At 31.3% G+C, this 21,362-nt stretch overlaps 1 protein-coding gene and 1 long non-coding RNA gene across 5 annotated transcripts; one reads left to right on the forward strand and one right to left on the reverse strand.

The window, feature by feature from the left end:
* Window positions 1–787: 787 nt before the first annotated feature.
* Window positions 788–21,362, reverse strand: LOC116779591 (adenylate cyclase type 8). Of its 2 annotated transcripts, XM_061521831.1 has the most exons (21): window positions 21,093–21,362; window positions 19,061–19,809; window positions 18,838–18,987; window positions 18,343–18,458; window positions 18,139–18,250; window positions 17,946–18,073; window positions 17,477–17,635; window positions 13,002–13,140; window positions 12,176–12,268; window positions 11,839–11,930; window positions 11,278–11,533; window positions 11,122–11,205; window positions 9,626–9,733; window positions 9,077–9,288; window positions 8,208–8,283; window positions 7,923–8,145; window positions 7,429–7,511; window positions 6,672–6,773; window positions 6,260–6,508; window positions 5,732–5,866; window positions 788–3,059 (listed from the first exon to the last, which is right to left on the reverse strand). In XM_061521831.1, the coding sequence occupies exons 2-21, from the start codon at window positions 19,598–19,600 to the stop codon at window positions 2,955–2,957; spliced, it is 3,162 nt and encodes a 1,053-aa protein (XP_061377815.1). In that variant the 5' UTR covers window positions 19,601–19,809; window positions 21,093–21,362; the 3' UTR covers window positions 788–2,954. The 2 variants fall into 2 exon arrangements, with proteins under 2 accessions (XP_061377815.1, XP_061377808.1); XM_061521824.1 differs by lacking the exon at window positions 21,093–21,362 and having other exon boundaries at window positions 19,061–20,842.
* On the forward strand, window positions 5,815–9,770 carry LOC133319011 (uncharacterized). Of its 3 annotated transcripts, XR_009752719.1 has the most exons (4): window positions 5,815–6,011; window positions 6,333–6,475; window positions 6,665–6,710; window positions 9,104–9,770. It is a non-coding gene; the product is annotated as an uncharacterized LOC133319011 (long non-coding RNA). The 3 variants fall into 3 exon arrangements; XR_009752717.1 differs by lacking the exon at window positions 6,665–6,710; XR_009752718.1 differs by lacking the exon at window positions 9,104–9,770 and having other exon boundaries at window positions 6,665–6,925.

Genomic DNA, 21,362 nt, shown 5'->3' on the forward strand with positions numbered 1-21,362 from the left:
CATGCCTTTAAGAGTCTTCGGCGAGCGAAGATGCCCTTAAATTTGCTTTATTTTTTAAATACATGCGCTTGATATACTAATAGAACTATAACATTAATATTTAATATAGTATCCATTAAATTTTATGATTAGTCACAAAATTGTATTTCGGTTAATATTAGTGATTATATTAGGATATGGTTAGTCAAGAGTTCGTTACAAAATTTACTTTCGAATAACCTAATCTAGAATGTTTCTATATAAAAAAGTGTTACCGAGACATAAGTAAAACTTAAACACGTGTTAAAATTAAGAAAATCTTTACTGAGCCACAAAATTTATCTCCTTACAGCTGTTAAATATAACTCATAAGATATCAATAGCAAGATATACGAGTACATATATATACTTGTTATTTATATGTGTACCTAGTTTTGTGATCTGGGTAATATGAAATCTTAGGCTCTAATATATTAATATAACAGTATCAAGGCTTTATGTAATAAAATTGTTAAATATAAGACATATCAAAGTACTAACGAAAATCTCGTTTCAGGAAAAGACAGTCAGAATATCGAATATTTCCATGTTTGGTTAGCGACAGATATTAATTAATCAGACAAAACATTCATTTTAAATGCTTCTATTATGATCTAAGGGATATTTTTCAAATCCAATCCCTAAAAATATATACCTAACAAATGCACTTTAAGATGATCTAAATTAATTCTAATCATGAATACTCTTGAATCATTTTGATAAGGAATGATATTTTTTTTTTATAAAATAAAGAGAATAAAAATAAAAATTTGTTTGAAGGTATTGCTTTATTTGTTACACTTTAATAATATAATAGCCACATAAGGTTCAACCTTTAAATGTTTGAGCTAAAACATGTATAAAATTATATCTTAAATAGTCACAAATCACAGGAAGGTATAAAGTCGTTAGAAGAAAAAATATAACATGTCTAATAAAACTTAAATCTAATAGAGTAAATATCTAATATATCACGTATAATATTATTACCTATAATATCAAGCGTTAAATTTCCTACACATATACTACACATAATGATATATGGTACTACATACGTACAAATACATTTAGGCTATGTTTTCTAGGCAATTCTATTGAAAGCATTATCCCGTACAATAGGAAGCCTATTAATAGAATTTTTGCTGAATGCCAAATAATTTAAAATCTAAAAAAAAAAACGACAAAGATACATACAAATTAAGCTATACGACACCTACACGAATATCACAATATTTCTACTTAATACAAAGATGAAGATGTGGCAACACCGACTACAGACTTATCAAACTTACTATTATATAACCGCATCCTCGCTGCGTGTGCGCATGACCGCATCATAATTTTCCAATTCGACTTATGCAGTAAATTTCGCAATATGTTATTGCACAAATAAATAACGGAGGTAGCACCTATACAAGAAACGTCTGACACACTTTTAGTGCATCAACACAATCGATATTGTTGAAAATTTTATCTACTAATTACTTGACACTACTCTATATCCTAAACATTATTACTACAAATAAGCCTTTCGGTAATACAACTCATAATTAGATACTATAATCATTACATAAAAATAATTACATACTAATGACCTACTATGATTAAACTTTCTAAATAAGATTAAACTTTTTCTCTACTGTTCATAGGCATATATATTGGACACGAAAAAAATATATGTACATCTTTGATTGATATAATTTTTATTCAACAGAAGTTCAAATACTTAAATTATAAAGATTAGCAGTTTACAATAATTTATTAATTACTCATATAAAAAAAAGAACGACATGTTCGTTTTTGTCAATCTATTAACAACATTAAACGTATCTTGATCAGCATAAACGTCCACTAAATGAATTTTACATTACATAACAGGATGTTGTAGGTCATCTGTTTTTTAAGTGACATTGTTTTTTTAACTTTATTATAGAATAAAAATATAATTATCTATAATAAATTGGAGCCTGATCAAAAACAAGTTTCGGTATATATGTTAATGTTGGACAGATAAATAAAAAATACCTCCAAAATGCTTATTTTTTTTTTTTATATTAATAAAGAAGTCTTCACTGACGTAAAAAGATTATCATTTAGGATCGATTTTGTGTTTCCACTTTTTAATTACTTAAATAAAATATATGTATTACGTAAATTATTTGCTTCACACTATTTATTAAGAAAAAAAAAAACAAGTTTATAAAAATTATACTTAACAAACTCAAGAAAAGACTTATATAAATGTTTATATATCATTAATTTGTCCATAAATTAATTATTATATTTACGGAGCAGATAATCATAACCATCAATTAAATGTAAAAGCATCTATTACGCTTGTTTATTTTATGGTAACTTATTAAGAGAATGGCGTTTCAAATGTCTGTCAACATAAATTATGTGTGTGAATGTGATAACGATGGATGAAAGTAACTTTGAATTATTTTTTAAACAAGATTTTATATTAATCATAAATTAACTAGTTTTGTTCGTAATAATTTACTTAATAAGGAAACGGTTAGCTGCTACTGAGAAGTTTGTGAATTATCCTACGAACTACATATCCTATAATCGATAGATTTTACATTAAATAGTTATCTGAATTAATTTTTATATATTTTTTATTAATATAGCTATTTATTATTAGAGAAATATACAGTGACAGATAACAGTATTAAAGACTCTAAAAATCAACAAGTTATATAGTCATAATTACAACCAAAGATTGCTGAAATTGCTTATAACTAACTGTAATTAGGTGATAAGTTTTAAAGTCTTTTCCATAAATAATGCCCTCGTTCAAGACTGGCATTATGTGTTATTTCTATATAAATAAGGATGTTGGTTACTTATTTTTTTAGAGTTGACTTAGAAAATATTAAAAAATAGAGATTTGGAACATTAATTACTAGGAATATTATTTAGAACGTTCTTTATTACGGTAGAAGTGGATGGCCAGCGTCCGCTTCCTCTGAACGAGTAAACATTGATGGAGTTGGTTCCCCGTTCGCTAGCAACTCGCCATTTTCGCCATTGTTTGTCTGCAAGAATAATGTTAAAATTATATTTTAATATTCAAACTTCATACTGTAATAGTTACATTATACTTATTCTTTAAAAGAACTCTGCAGAAAAATAAGAAAAATATAAATCACAAACAAGAATGATAACTTTTCCTAAAACCTTTGTATAAAGATCTTTTCTACATAATATTTATACATACTGTTGGTATTACATACTAGTGAGTCGTTTAGCTAAACTATTCGCAAGTTACATAATTTTGATTAATTTGTTAAGTTAGGTTTACGTAATAGAGTGGATACAATTATGTAAACATTTCATTAGGGGATATAATTTTGATAGTAGTTTTTACACTATCTAGTCAGCTTTGAAGAAACATGATAACATACCATTACAATATTGATGTCTTGCAAACAATTAAACATAATACATATAGATATTTCATAAAAGTAAGCAATCATCTTTCCAAACTATACGTGTTTTTTTTTCTAATAAAAATCAAATGTATGCATATTATCAAACTTATAACGTTTTTGGTGATATCATATTTCGTATAAAAATTTGTTTTATAATAACAATTTATTCCATATATGTTAATTATAATATTATTAAAAGCTACTAAATGTTATCCATCCAATGCTATTCCATCTTTCATAGCTCGTTGTATTACGTCAACAATCCGAACAAATATGTTATCCATCCAATGCTATTCCGTCTTTCATAGCTCGTTGTATTACGTCAACAATCCGAACAAATATGTTATCCATCCAATGCTATTCCATCTTTCATAGCTCGTTGTATTACGTCAACAATCCGAACAAATATGCTATCCATCCAATGCTATTCCATCTTTCATAGCTCGTTGTATTACGTCAACAATCCGAACAAATATGTTATCCATCCAATGCTATTCCGTCTTTCATAGCTCGTTGTATTACGTCAACAATCCGAACAAATATGCTATCCATCCAATGCTATTCCATCTTTCATAGCTCGTTGTATTACGTCAACAATCCGAACAAATATGTTATCCATCCAATGCTATTCCATCTTTTATAGCTAGTTGTATTACGTCAACAATCCGAACAAATATGCTATCCATCCAATGCTATTCCATCTTTCATAGCTCGTTGTATTACGTCAACAATCCGAACAAATATGTTATCCATCCAATGCTATTCCATCTTTTATAGCTAGTTGTATTACGTCAACAATCCGAACAAATATGTTATCCATTCGATGCTGTTCCATCTGTCATAGCTCGTTGTATTACGTCTACAATCCAAACAAATATGTTATCCATCCAATGCTGTTACATCTTTCATCGCTCGTTGTATTACGTCAACAATCCGAGAAAATATGTTATCCCTCCAATTCTGTTCAATCTTCTATCCCTCGTTGTATTACGTCAACAATCCGGACTGCCTATCCGGACAGGGCGACCCAGGTAAGTCGGCCTGTCCGGGTAGACTGTCCAGATCGTAACGATCAAATTCTTCTTTTTTTTCTTTTCTTCGTTGTATTGAAGAATTTGTTCATGAAAATCAGCTGAAACTTCATAAATAATATCTTACATAAGTAAGATTGATTTTAAATTTCGAAAACATTTTCTTTAAACATCGTACAATTTTAACATTGACCTAAAATTAAAATGTTCTTAGCATTTATTAGCGCATTCGGAGAAATTCCTTTTAAAATTATAAATTTTTGGTGAATATTCAAATGTTACATAATTTTTTTTTACTTTAATATGTTTTAGACAAAATATAATCACTGTTAAAACACACGTAATCAAATAGTGTATATTTATATAGTAATTACAGAGTTCAGACAACACTCACAACTCGGTGTAAGCGTACTATATTAAAAGTGTAATAACACTATACATTTTTTGCACATTTTGCAAAATGTTTACAATAATATTATAGATTCTTTTACTGAAATCACCCATATATTATTATTGGCTTGTTTTAAATAGAGGGGCTTTGTATGTAATAAACTTTAAACACGCAAAGTTGGAGATAAAATCAAATAATATATTAATACTCCGTCATGTTTTACAATTGACTCAGAATGTTTAATGACCACAACATAAAAATACATTATGATCAAACAGAAGCGTCTCCTTCAAGGTATTAGATTCATCCAATCTAACCACATTCAGGTCGGGGTTAGGCACAATAACATTACGGGCACTTTATACTTGTTAGTATATTATATATATTAACTATTTACATAGGAACATACAAACAAATTATTATTATATGTAACTGTCATTGTCGTTCTTATGTAACTCTCTTACAATTGTTATTAAAGTCGTATAAAATTATTAAACAATAATAATTAAGTATTCACCATTTCTTATTGAACTTAAAATGCAAATATTTTATGCGGTAGCGAAGCATATTAATATATATTCGACTTGTTTACTTAAATCTAACAAATTATTTTAAATTTACGTAAACGTCATTCGATATGAAGCAATTAAATTTAAATTATGATAATTAGGGTACAATAATAATGTTAAATATAAAATATTTCAATATAATTAACAGTTTTATAGACATGACTACAGTAATAGACATGGATCAATATTTGATTGATGTTTTATATATGAATTTCGAAAGTTCTGTGATATTGATATTTGTTAGAAAACTAGGCAATCAATCGTTATGAAGAAAGGGTAACTCACGGTATTATCTATGTCGCCTTTCTTCCCTTGCAGGTAATACGTCATAAGCTGCCCCTTGCCCTTAACTGCGACTAGGCCACGTTGTTCGAAGTAGTACCCGAAATCCTCAAGGATATGACAGGTCTCTTCGGTCACCTAAAGGGAATGTCATCTCGTTTGTCATACTCAGTGACTCGATTTATTACTGACTCATACCATTGTAATTATACCGGATTCGTTCATATGCACCTTGAGTGATATAACAATGACTATTTAGAAAGGACTTATGGATGCTGTACTTGTAAGTCATGATTATTTTTATTTGTTGTCGATAAGGTTACGATTTTAGTATATTTCATATAGTGCCTTCATATTTTGTAGCTAGAGTAGATGTTAATGATATTTACAATGCATTTATCCCGTCACGCTGCAGAGATTACGTACATACTTCTGTAATTATTTGTATACTTTTGAAATACGTTTTAGCAACATTTTAATGCGAACAATATTAATGATTAAATAAAAATAATATAATAGATAAAACGTTACCTGTATACATCCAGCCTTGCCAGTGCTTTCCATCCTTGAAGCTACGTTAACAGTGTTCCCCCATATATCGTAGTGGGGCTTCCTGGCACCAATGACGCCTGCTGTGATCGGCCCGTGGTTTACACCCATTCGAAGTACGAAATGGTTGAAAGATTGCTCGTTGATGGCGGCCAGAACACGCTGCAGCTCCAACGCGAACTCCACCAAACATGCCAGGTGAGCCCAACGAACCAACACACCATCAGAAGGCTAGTTACAATGAAATATGGTTAACTTAACACTCTGTGCAGGTGATTGAAAGTTAATTAAAGTATTTTAAGAATATCCACTGACAGTTGTTACAGTTAGGATAAGTGACATTTAAGGCCTCTCGAATATATGGAAGACAATATCATTTTATTGCAGACATTACCTGCATTTGTCGCGTAGGATTTAGGCCTGACGCAGCCATGTACGTTGAACTAATCGTCTTTATTTTGATGATGTCCTTACTGAATTTGGCATCTTCCAGCAGCTACAATGTAAAAACATATAAATGTAGTATGTTATTTTACATTGAAGTTCCTATGTTATTGAGTTCCTATCCTACAGGTATTTTGATGATGATCTTTGTCTTGAAGATATACAAGCTACAAGTCCATTGAAAAGTAAAATAAAAAACTACTAGGTTTTTAATAGGGAACAAATGAATTTTGTCTTTCAGCAGATCTCATTTGCTGTGTAAAGTATTAATTTTTAAAACAAAAGTCCATGTTCAGTATGTCACAAAAAAGTGTCTTAGTATAACTAAATAGATAAAAGAAAAAAAAAGCATCTGACATTCTTTGAGGTTATTAAAACATTGTGCCATCTAACAGAAAACATGAATATGGATTCATTGATAAAGTTCAAGTGCGAATTGGAAATTGGCTATAGATAAGAATGTAACCTTTAACAGAATCTATTCAAGTAATATTTCATCTTATTGATTCGGCATTCCATCTTTTATTTCAATAATCATGACAGAAAACTAATCAGATAAAACGAAAAACCTCGTGAATTCTGAAAAAGATCTTAGTCCTAAACATTAAACATACAGATTCGTGATAGTGTAGGGTTATTTGTGTACAAATATTTATTTTTACTTCGTCTATATAAAATTCAGCAACAGAATAACAACAGACACTTACGAGATCAAAGTCCGATATAACTTCGTTGAGAAATCGTAAACATTCTAGGCCTTGATTGTTAACTGTTTCTTCCGAGTAAAACTCTGGAACAGGTTAAAACAAACCGGAATTAGAAAAATACTGGAATTTTATCATTTCGATTACACGTGTGAACAACTTTATAACTTTCCGCCTTCGACACAGGGATCTAGAGGTTGGCCGGTGAACGAGACGGAACGTGTTCTCTCATAGAAAGGGCGAATGTAGATCACTAATCTTTTAACGTAGAAAGTAACCGCTTAAGAATTTTAAATTAATCGAGAGCCATTACTCAAGTGATAAAACAAAGTCGTGATATCTATTCATGAATAAATAATTTTATTACAAGTTGATACTGAAATACGATAGGAAAATTGTATTTTAACAACATTTGATTCGTTTTGACAGTAATTGTTCTTAGAGATTAATCCAATTAATCCAATAAAGATAATTAATTCTTGGTAAAATCAGGACACCTGTAAAATTGGGCATGGAGGCGAAAAGCACGCCGACTTCCGCGTAACTCTGGCTGTATAAATCGCGGTGATGATGACGTGCGCCCATGAAATGCCTGGCAACGTGTGGTGGCAGAACGTTGTGGACCAGTGCCTGGTTCCGTCGCCGTAAGTCACTCGCTTGCTCCGCCTGCGCGCGCATTCTCTCCCCGCGCGAGTGCCGTGCGCGCTCCAGAGACTCGCTCTGCACAAATCATACTATTAATAGCGCAAAAACACGTCTTCCTTCGTAAGAACTATACTCACGTATCTGTTGTATATGATGAGTGCCACCGCTATGAACAACAGCATCAGGATGTGTCTACCAGTGTGAATCTGGGCTCTGTCATGAAAATATAACTAATTTACATTCTCTACTTTTTTTATCGCATATTTTTTTATGAGGAAGTATTTGTAGAAACGCATAGACTCTTCCTAGGAAATAATTGGTAAACATCATATAAGCCTTGTAAGACTTCGAGATGAAGGTTAGATTTAGAACGTTTCTTGGACTTCTATACTGGAATGTTCATAACTATTATTTCTGGTAATTATGAGAATATAACTATCATGGGTAAAATTATTAAAGCAAGTGAAAAGAATTTTTCAAATATTTTTACAAGTGTAATACAATAGCAGTAAGGTGACATTAACATATAACTATTAAAAAAAACGTTATAAAAAAAATTATTCAGATACTAAAAGTACTAAATCGGCTCTCAGAAATAGACAAAAAAAAAATATAAGAGGTGTTTGGAAAAGGTCACTTTTATATTATGAACATGAACAACATCAGGTTATTCTTTCGAATGCTGATAAAGTAAAGAATTAAAAAAAAAAATCAAATTGGTGAAGAATTTCTTTGAGATGCACAGATTTTGAAATTTTCCACTCTTTTATTATAATAACAAATGGTAGTTTTGATTGAGAAATGCTTTACATATCATTAGTTTGAGCAATAAATAAAAAAAAGAAAAGTTATCGACATAACAAAAATTATCCGTACAAAGTGTACCAATGATTTTCATTAAAATAATTAAAAGAAGCCAAGCCAAAGAAGCCAATGTTATATAACTAAAAAGAAATGTTAACATTTTCAAAAACTATAATTGGAATTTTTATAGGTAGAAACTAACAGCAGGTTTAATAATTCTTCTTCGCAGTCGTCGGTGGCGTTGTATGGCAAACGAAAGGGGTCGCGGTCGAGTGTAGGGCGAGATGTTAGTACCGCGGGGTGTAGGGCTGCGGGTACAGCATGAGCCGCCGCTAGTGACCCCAACAAAGCCGCTCGTGCACATCCACCCAATGGAGAAACCCACAACGCACCACATAACGCACCCGCACCCACCTGATTATACAGTTAACTTATTAACATCTATAATTGTGACATAATTCTTCTCTTACTGTACCTTAAATGTTATTTACATGATTTAACATCTGTTTGAGGGTGTAATAGTTTGGAAAAATAAATCAGTACATAATTCCAATAACATTATTTAGATTAAAAAAAAAATTATATCCATGTGCCTTCTTGAATACTTCGATTAAATCAAATGTACAAATTTTTAGCGATTGAATACTCTTTATTCTATATTACATTGGATAGGTAATATTAATTATTAGATAATACTCTTTAAGATTATAACAGTTAGACTCTAAAATAGAAAATCAAGTATTTTACTGACGTGATAATAATATGATGGGTGAATGCAACGTCGGGCGCCGCTATGTGAAGGGGCGTCATCTCTAAGCCCGTCTTCTGCTAGCATCGTTTCGAAGTTGCCACATATAATCTGTAAATTTTGCAAATAGAATACTTACTAATTACAATTACTAGAGATATCGTTGAGCTGTTTATAATTTAAAACTTTCTTTTTATGCATAAATTCTCTTTATTACTGGATTTTTTTTACATATCAGTTTTAAAAAAAGGCAAAGGAGCAGATGCCCCTCTTCATGGCAAGCTAGTAGCCGTATTTAAAAAATATGATTATTAAGATGGAAGAAAACATATCTGAGCTTTTAATCCTCTCTTTGTTGTATCTGGTATATGTTGCAAAAAATATCAATATACATTTTAATTTTTTTATTGGCTCACTTCCAAAAAGTTAATGTGTACGGAAACTTATGTCTTACGTTTTCAGTAATTCTTATAATAAATTACACTTTTTTATTGATATTTGTTATGACTCATATAAATTAAAGTATAAAGCAGGTTCCTTGCAGCAATAACATCGCTCTAGAAACACAAATAATAACCTATTGTAAAATAGACTACACAATGGAAATGATTTTACTCTGTTGTTTCTGATCAAGCTGTTAAAAAGTATGCAAGTATGAAAAATAAACAAAAAATTGTACTTTATCCACAACCAGCAATGACTGAAAAACTCGAATTATGCAATTCCCAGAAGCCCTTATAAAATTTTAGCAGCCTTTTTAAATTATTGTTATAAAATTATATGTTAACCTTCAATTTAGGTACAGCTATAATAGTTAAAAAGAAAGGGGTTGAGTTATGCAATCAGGGTTTTATTTCTGAGAAAGCACAGTTGCTTAATGTAACTGTTAGAATTTTTTATCCTAATTATTTATTACTATAAGACCTTCTTAAAATAATAGTACTTTTAAAGTTCCAACGCAGGCGGAAACTTTTCATCGAAATATGAAATGGGGTTTCTATGGTTTCTAGATACAATAATTATGGAAACCTACTCATCATTAGTAAATATTCAATATACAATTTTTTTTAATAATTCGAATATACAAATATTATGTCTATGATATTTATATATTTCATTAACTTCATAACAAAAGTGTACAGGTTAAAACACTTCACTTTTTAGTTTATATTTGTGTAAATGTTTGTATGTTTAAAATAGAATGCCCTTGAGACAGTGGTATTTCAACGTTATAGAAATTGAACATCAAATATAATGGATCACTCTTTGATATTTCATTTTATACTCTAGGTAGATAGATTTGAATTATTAAAAATTTAAATATTCATATGTCATTGAAATAGAATTTCATTTTGCGCGGTATAAAACTGTTGTTTAAATTTAAGATTTTTATAACATTTTTATTATTATTATATATTATTACTGGTAATATTTCGTAGGTAATGACCAATAATCGATCACGAGCAGCAAAATAAACACAAAGCAAAACAATTACCCACCAATGGAGCAATATTGGCAGCGACAAACATCACAATGTTAAACGTTCCACATGTCAGCTTCCAGTAGGGCGATATTGCTTTTTTCTGAAATTAAATTTCATACATTTTATAAAACTAATATTTAAATAAGATTATAAATATTTTTGCACATCCTACCTTATAATGAGCATATCTATAACAAGCATAGTATGCAACGTTAACGAGTCCTGTTTCAAGAACCAGCGCAAGATAGACGGCGTGTAAAGACCATGTTGATGGAACAGCAAAGCTGGCAAGAGCCACGACAGCTGGTAGCAACAGTAGCGGAGGGGCGCACACAGCCAGGGGGCAGGCATCAACCCGTCGCGCATAGCAAGCCTCCGCCGCTTGGGTCTTGAAAGTCAGGCATAAAGTAGTCGCATCCGCCAGCTCCCTGAACAGAAACTTCAATGAACTTTCTTTTTATTTCACTCTAGGAGTAATTTATGTATAACAAAATGCTGTGAATAGTGCTCCAACGCGATAAAGGAATGCTTTTTGCAATTATCTTTTGTTATATAAATATTTTTATGCAAATGAAGCATTGTTTTAAAAGTCAGTTTTTTTTAATAAATAGCATTGGAACACTTTTGATAAGCGGATGAAGAAAGCAAGAGGAAAATTACTGCTAAAATAACATACTAACTGTAAATTTAAACGTATCTGACATTTCAAAATAAACTCATACAAAAAACTCACTTGTTGTCATCTCTATTGACGAGTTCTTCCTCTAACATTGCGAGTATTTTGACATCCTCATTGTCCTTGCTCTCGTCTTGCGGTGATAGAACCTACGAATAATGTACGAAGCGTATCTATGTAATCGACAAGCAACAAATCATTATGGACGCCCATGGTTTCAGTTCTACGTAGAAGTGCTCAAATGCATAATGATCACTTTAATCTCGATGAATGATTACTTAACTTAAAAAGCAATGGTTATCGGGAGGGTAAACTGTAATGTAAACTAGCGCGGGCCTAATGCCCCAGTGTCCTATATTCGGCGGGGGCCGGATGGGGCCGGGCGGTCACTCACAGAGTCCTCATCGTCGTCTTTCAGATCGGAGAGCGCGTCGCTCCCATCTCCCTCACCCGCTTCCCCAGCAGCACTCTTTTCTTCGCCATGATACTACAATATTCATTTAATATCACTTTCTAATAAATAAAATTGATAAATCTGTAAATTGTAAAATTTAACATTTAATGTTAATTAATTAAAATTTACTCAGCTGTATAATATATGAATAGACTATTTGTTATGTAATTATTAAATACATGGCGATGTTTAAATAATTTGAGAACAGTAATTTCCCACAATGGTACAATAACTATACAGCTAGCGTGTTAAAAATTCAACCCCACATTTAGATTTGATTTTGTCGATAGCACGAACACTATTCCTCGCTACCTTTTTTTTAAAATCTTGATAAGCTAAACCCGACTTACTTCCTTTAAAACTGTTAGCATACATACTAAAATCAATATCCACCCTGTGTAAACTTCTCAGAGTTCGTAATAACGTTGCTCTAAAGTGTTTTAAACGAGACGCTCGTCTAAAAGGCTCCAAACCTATTATACTAGATACTATAAAACTAATTTATATAAACATTCCTTTTTACAAAAACCAACATTAATAACTAGTAATATTATTTGTTTTCAATATTATTTTTATATAATTCTCATATATTATAATAGATATAACTCATAAATATGAATAAAGAATTTGTATAATGCAAATCGTTTTATTCTATCTAATAATATAAAAATATATTAATATAATGTCGTAAACGGAGGCTCTAATATCTTTTTTATTACATCGATTTGAATAATATTAAAATGTTGCGATATATTTAAATACCCACCGGTTTCAATACCCGTACTATGAAGTATGTTTTAATGCCGGCCTGTCGCAGCATCTCTTCTCGTCGTTCACCGTGGGCCGGCTCCACCTCGAACTCATCGTTTAGAAAACCCAAGGTCACCTCCGAGACGTGAACGCGACTAGAACAATACAACTTTTATCTAACGTTATCTATACAAAAACTGTCTACTTGATATTTAGATAACCTTTTTTCTACTCTTTTGGATTTTCTAAACATATAACTTATTTATCTTTATAAATATACAGAACCACTTTTAGATACATCTCAAATGGCTCTAACTTAGATCATAACTCAATCCCGACTCCATATTTTGTAGATAAAAACAAAAATTATACCAAATTGCACAAAGCAACTCTTTATTGATTCCTTTTATTTGTTTTTAGGTTTACGTATTTCCAATAAATTAAATCCCAATACCATTTACAAACTACAAAGCTCGGCGATGTGTATTTTTACGACATCCAATATCATCCGCCTATAAATTCTATTTAGAGTATTACTCGTTATTATACGACAACAATTTTAAAATACAATAAACATATCTACATCTGACTCTTTTATGTTGTAATCTGCTTTTACGTTACTTTGATTTACGCGTGTAAGCCGTGTATGTTACGAATAAAGTAATTTACAATATCAATTTCTTAGATAAAATTTGTTATATAATTAATATGAGCTGGAAATAAAGGTTATGAAATTATAGATTAAATTTGATTATGAAATGGATGTTAATCCAAAGTAAGAGGTATATTTAATAAATATAAGGAACAAATTTCAATATCAGATGAAACAAACCCTGTAATAATAAACTCATTATAGGAAAGTAAACAAAATGTTATAGATTTCTATATGAAAAGTTTAGTATATTTTAAAAGAAAGCGTCGTCTCTGTTATAGAAGCTACAATAGTTGAATATTAAAACTGATTTAATATAACCTAGTTTCTGGTACGTCCTCGGCTTATTTCAGAGGTCAGGCAGCCGTTCCTTGGGAAAACCGGATTTTAAATTACATATACAACTCATAAAACAAATAACTTTTTGAGTATCATATAACCTAATATAAGGTTTTTAAATGAAATAATGTTATACAATAATAAAATTATTGCTACATTTTTCTTAATGAATTCAACACCACCGCGACTTTTCGAATAAATGTGGTAATTGTATTCAAGGGAGAACGAGATGTAGGTTAGTGTCAACTACTTTTAATTAGTCATCTACTTCCAACAGTTTCTTGGCTTAAGGGCAGAAAGCTTAAAATTCAAACCAAATGAGGTCATAGACAGCTAAAGTAGGAGTTATTTTTTTTTGTACTTTATTTCCATTGAATCGCTTATTATCTTATATAAAATATTCGTACTTTCAAGTAACGATATGCACCATGTCACATCCAATATCGTTATTTTATTTGAATTTCATGCGAAAGTCTTAATAGTACCCTCGACTAGCCGTTCTTGTTAAAATTTATTAATTGCACCTCCATCAAAATAGTATGTAAATAACCCAGAAACGTTAAAATGGTATCTGTACTACTAAAAAAATACTTTACAATTATACAATTTTTACAAAAAAAGATCGAATAATGTGCTATAAATGCCTTTCATCGTTTCGAAAAGATCTGACAGTCTTACACTGCTGGACCGATATGAACCAAACCTAGCTAATTATCTCCGAAAGGACCTGGCTGAAAATGAAAAAACTGCATCAAAATCGATCAATCCGTTTAAGAATCATTAGGCTACAAGCAGGTAAACACAACTTCTTGCGTCCTTAGTTAAATAAAAAACTAACTGGCCATTCGGAAAAGGAATTCTTTTTTAAAATCGAAAATTAAGTGCAGTTATAACAATGTATAGCTAAACAAGGGAAGCATAAATTCCACGCCCTCAATAGCTGCTTAGTTTCCGTTTGATATTTGCTTCTTGATACTTGTGTAGGGAGATGCAGGGTCAAGGTTTTCATGAGATGAACAGATTTATCTTAACGATGAAACTACTCTAAGTTCTACATTCAATATTAACATACATACCTATATAGAAATAAATGATGATAACTAATTATAAATATATATATATATATAGATATATTTATAATTATAAGCAATATATATATATATATATATATATATTGCTTAAAATTATAATTGAGTAATGCTAAATACTTCAAAACATTCAAGACTATGGCAAAGCTCAAAAATGAACTTATTGTTTATTTTAACACTAAGGACATGTACATATTTAATAACAATAATTGTCGAAATAACACGTATCGGACTCGCTCACAGAGGGTTGACATGTTTTTATGATTTGATTACTATTGTATAGTTTTAGATTCATCCTTATTTTTTATGTAAGTTAGCGGAAAATACCATATACATTTCAACTCCTTGGAGAGCGGAATATATAATATAATATATACATATATGAGACGAAACCTCTTAGCATTCATGGATTCATCGTGCGGGTGCCGGGTCCATCGCATTGCAAGGAGAAAAGCTTCTACAGTGCCTTAGACTTGCGACCCAGGTGTAAGTTTAAAGAGCCCTTATCTAACGCGCGTTAAACGCTCACCTCCACCGTCCAAGCTCCGCTCTCTACCTAACCAAATTTGAAAACAACCTATTAGGGCTGCCTTCGAAATACGTTCCAAGAATGATATTAGATCTGGACAGGCCCAAGTCTTTAAGTAGGTTGTAGAGAGATTTAGCAGGTATACCTTTCGCTCCCACCTCCACCGCGTACAAATCCACGACGAGCCTATTTCTAGTGAGTTCGTTAGTGAGCTCGTAATATTTATTGAACTTGATGGTATGGTCTTTAGGGATATTGGTTTCCCAAAGAACCGTAACCTCTATTATCACAACGTGGTTTAAAATTTTATAACAATAATAAGAATAATTGTATGTTTTTTCGATGTAATTAATACTTTTTTACGTTAGCGTTGATTTAAAATCTTTACCGTCCTTGCAAGGAACATACTTATGTTTTAATTACAATTTGATATTTTCCCGCATTCCCAATGGAATATTTTGACAGACAGACGGATAATAAAGATATATGGCAGGGTTTCCAAAACTTTATTTACCACAGTTCCTGAAAACAGAAAATAATATTCTCGTTCCCCTCCTAACAATCTCTAGCCCCTCCCACTCGGCACACTTGACAATATTTTATTCCAATTATCTTCATACTTACATTCTTTAGTTTTCTTTTGATTATTAAAATATACGCAATTCATTGATCATAACGCGCTCAAACAGAAAACTTATAATCGTATGACGTTTTACAACATTCAAAGTAATTTAGGAATTCATAAATAAAACTAATTTTATTAGTTGAGATAATTAAGCTCACATGCTTTATACCACTTGGTAAACTCTGGGTTGTCTTTGCTCAAGGGGTAACAAGTACAGTTGTTACTTATTGACTGTTGTATAATAGCGATTAAATTACTGCGCAGACAGTATTTGATCTATCTGCAGTTGTTATTGATTTTTTTTCTTTGGGAAAAGCAAAGCTTACCTAATACAGCTCTTGCACCCCCACTTAATTTTAAGTCCTCCACTTAAAAGGTCCTAAAAGGGTTAAGTTTTATTTTTGAAGGAACGGAACCTCAAAAGTCGGTCTATGATTTGGTTATTGGAAATAAAATTCTTGTTCTACAGAAAAACAAATCTAAATGCAAAAGATAGCCAAACAAAACATGTATGAAAGAAATCATAAACATTGGAAAAATTATGATTGTGATTATTTGCTCACAACTTATTAAAAGATTAAACTAAAATAGCAACCAAATAGAAACGTGAAACTGCGTAAATTATTTTGCAAATAAAATATTAGGAGAAACAGATCCGCTGAGTTTAATACATTAAGACCGGTCTCATAATATATGGACAATGTTTGAGAATGCGAACAATGGTTAATTTCGGGATAACAGACGTTCCATCCTTCGTATTTAATCAGTAGTTTATATTTATCGCCACATATAAGATAGATGATGATATAATAATGCTTTATGGCACGTCCATCAACAACTGAAGTGGATTAATAGGTTTCTAAACAATCAACAGTCTTCAATTTTAATAGCTGCGACCATAAATCCTGATTTCAGAAATTAATTTAAACGTCTTCAACAGAAGACACAGTTTTATAGTTTCGACATATAAAAATGTTACTACATTTTTATAGTATAAAACTATAAAAATAAACTTAATTAATATAAATCCTCGAGTGCCATCACAAACCAGGTCGACTGTCATAACTCATGCGATATGATCAATTTGTTTGGATTCCTCACTTTTATTGTGAAAAATGTGGAGTCTTTATAATAATATATTTAGTACCGATAAATTTCATATTCAAAGATCACAGACAAAATATTATTAACAACCGGCTTTATTGTGTATGTAATATTTTGTAGATGGTCTTATAGAATCATTAAATTTAATACATACCCAGCCATCCCGCTGCTTTCCATTTTATTGGCAAGTTCGACATCCCGAGAGTAAACGTCAAACTGCCACTGTCGTTGTCCGAGCACTCCCGCTAGCACGGCACCCGTATGGATGCCCACGCGCATATCCACTGGTGAATTTGTTGTTTGTTGCACATATCTGTTTTAAAGATTTATAGTTGTAATTTTTTAACACGCGTACATTTTATTAAGACATAAAATTTGCCCCAACAAAATTCAGATTTCCATGGAAAACATTTTAGTCAGCTTATATCGGTTCTTTAGTCTGCCAGAGCAGGTTCTACTGTATTAAGACATCGATCTAACGTAAAAATAGTGTTTTTATATGATGTACCTACTTGCACTTTTTGCTTATAATGAAATATGTAATAGAATGTAAGTATTTTCAAAATAAACTGTATCAAATTAAAACAACCACATTAAAAACATTAATAAAAAATAGTACACACTTAATCGCCTTGACCATAGACAGTCCCATGTGAACACATAAAACAGCGTGGTCAGGTCTCTCCAGCGGAGCGCCGCTGATGCAGTAATAGCAATCGCCTAGAATCTTGATCCTTAGTTGTTGGTATTTCTATAAGAAAATATATTATAATAGAATATAGCGTAACTATCAAATTCAATACAAACTATACTTACCTCCGCGAGTCGGTCAAATCTTGCAAAAAGTTCGTTTAATATCGCTACTAGATCTTGCGCTGAATAGGTTGAGGATATAGCCGTAAAGCCGACGATGTCTGCATATAATATACTGAAACGTTAAAATAAAAAAAAAATGACCTTAAATAAAACATAATAGTGATAATTATTAATATAAATATGCCTATAAGTTATATTACCCACCTAACATTTTCATGGCGGGACATGTAAATTTTCTTAAACTGAGTATCGATAAGTCCCAAATCTTTACGCATTTGTACTGCCACATGTTCAGGAAGCACGGACAGCAACAATCTTTCCTAAAAGAAGCCATAGAACGTTTAACACTTCTGCACTCTATTTGGACAACAAAATATAGATTTTCATTGTAACACAGGACTAAACACCTTAATATCTAAATAATTACAGCTTGTGGTTCAATGTTCCATAAATACTATATTAGTATCGATTTTAATCTTACATAAATTAAAGCTTATTAACGAAGTGCCACAGTGTTTGTATTTCAATAATATGTATTAATGGTATAACAATATTTTTTTATTATATTATTACAAATATTATAGACTACTCTAGCAAATAAAGAAATATATATTATATACGAAATACGTTGTAATTAAAAATTTTCATAGAAATTAAATTACATCTATGACTTTATGATAATATAAGATATTAGCTTACTTGTTCTTTGCTTTGTTGTTCAATTGTAAGTTTATCGCGTAAACTCCGTTTTGTCTCTTGAAATGAGCTCCGCTGTTGTTTTTCGCTTATTGCATATGCAGTTCCGCCCAGAAATGTAGCTCCCAGTAAGAGGCATCCGTTCGCTATTTGCTACCAAAGAAGATAAAGTTATTTATGTTTTGCAATTCTCAAATTTAGTTACATTTGAATGTCTTGTATTCACCTGCAAGTAAAAATCGCCGGCCAGTCTGCTTTCAGTAGTTGTAGCATTATAGTATTGAATAAGTAAATACGCAGTGAGTGACAGTGTACTGTATAATATAAGAAGTATATAATGGAATGGTAATGTTGCAAGAGTAAAATATTGCAGTACGACAGCCCAACCCAGCAATTCATTATACGAATCTCCAAGACGTCTGGAAGTGCTCACAAGGAGTTGAACCCATAGAGTAATCCATGCGATATGATTCAAAGCTGTTCTTGCTTTGCGGAACAGAGCGTAGATTACTGCCAAAATTAAATTCAGTACAAGGGAAATGGCGACAGATTTATAGGCGAAATGCAAATCACGTTCTCCAGGCACAAGCGATGCAAACACTTGGAACAAAACCCCTGTAATGATCAATCGGAGAACAGCCCTTTGTCGTTGTTGTTGTGTATAGGCCAGATATAATTTCTCGTCTGATAAATCCGAAAATCTCCATGGTGGCACCATCCAGCAGGAACACTTTTCAGTAGTTCGATTTTGTACAGTTTTCTCCATAATTTTAAAACTTTTCCATGTTATTGTCCAACAATATTCAATATTTAATGTTTAGATTTTTTTTAACGTTTTTCTTACTTCATTAACACTTAGACACATTTTTACTTACAAAGGCTTCCTCGTTGTTGTGCATACATATATAGGTATCGGTATACCTATCTCGTTACAAGGGAATTGAGCACTTTATGCTAAATTTTAATTGTATACTACTTCAATTGTAAAGAATACCCGTAGAAAAAAATATGATTTAATGAAATTAGTAAAGTTTTATTCACTTTAAATGATATTAAGGTTTAAAAAATCTATTTATTATTCTTTCTTTCATAAATTTCCAAGATTACAAAACCCAGAAAGAAATAATCATGTGTGCATAACTTCCCGTAAATAATGCTAAGGATACTCCCAAATTGAAGTCGAATTAAGGGATTTGAGGCTCCCGTTCAATGAGTACTCAAAGAGTAAATTTATTTTTCGTAACGTAATATTGAGATAAGATGAGTTACACTTTTTGTCGATACTTTGATTTCATTATACAGAACGTTTTCATAAATAAACAATTTATATTAGATCACGTATTGGTTAAGCGATTGAAAAATAATGTCTAATACATTGCCTAGGAAAAGTTTAGAGAATATGAACATCAAGCGGAGACTTTCCGTTTGCACGAGCACGATGATCGAGGACGCCTGTGCAATGAATAAATTACACGCTGAAACATTGTTCCGATATCCGTTCATTAACTCGGCCGTCTTCTAGACGTATGAGGTTTTATATATGTCGTATACATAACTACAATAGTCGACTAATTTCAATATTGACAATCGTTTTGACTTACTTATGGACAGACTGTGAATAACACTGTTCATCTAACAACAATTGTCATTCGACATACTTTAACGCATTCCTCATAAAATGCCTCCAAAAATTTGGTGACCTCCAACAATTTTCATAATTTGTTACCTCATTTTTATCATATAATACACTTCCCCTTTTGAAATGTATAAATAAATAATCAATTATATCCATATCCAACATTAATTTTCTATTAGATTTTCGCATAAATAAAAACAATTGTCTAACCATGCCATAATAATTACTATGTAGTTATTATGTGTCATTTATCTTAAAAAGATATTTTCTAACTCTGTAACAATTAATAAAATATATATCAAATGATATTAACGTATTACTGAATGTTACGAGAACAAAGAAAATTGTGAAAATTATTAAGGGAAACATCTTAGCCAAGAGGACAATATTTAAATATACGCCGTAATAAATTAATTTCAACAAAATATTATAGCATTATTGAATAAATGATTAACGTAAACAAATATAATATGCATTAGAGTTGGTACGATAAAAAATCCGATGTTGAGCTCACTCGTATTATGTTACGTTTATTTACACTTCACGTAAGCTATGAAGACGTTAACCAATTCGATTATATTACATATAAATATATACATATGTGGTAGAATTACTCATATACAATAAATTTCCCGCCGAAATTGCTATTTCAGTGATGTAAGCAGGTAATCTCAGTAATGACCCTTGTCATACTATTGACCCATTAACATTGAGAGCACTTTCGTTAGCGTTAAGGTAGGTACTTGCGGGAAGGGTTATTATGATCATGTGGGATTTTATTGGTAAAAAATATATACTGTAGTAATATTTTATTATCCGGAAATATTGAGCGGTAAAGGATGAGAGGAATCGGGATACGCGGGGATCGCGGCAGCGCAAGGCGTTTTGCGCA

This window comes from Danaus plexippus, chromosome 2, assembly GCF_018135715.1.
Source record: "Danaus plexippus chromosome 2, MEX_DaPlex, whole genome shotgun sequence".
Classification (NCBI taxonomy): domain Eukaryota; kingdom Metazoa; phylum Arthropoda; class Insecta; order Lepidoptera; family Nymphalidae; genus Danaus; species Danaus plexippus.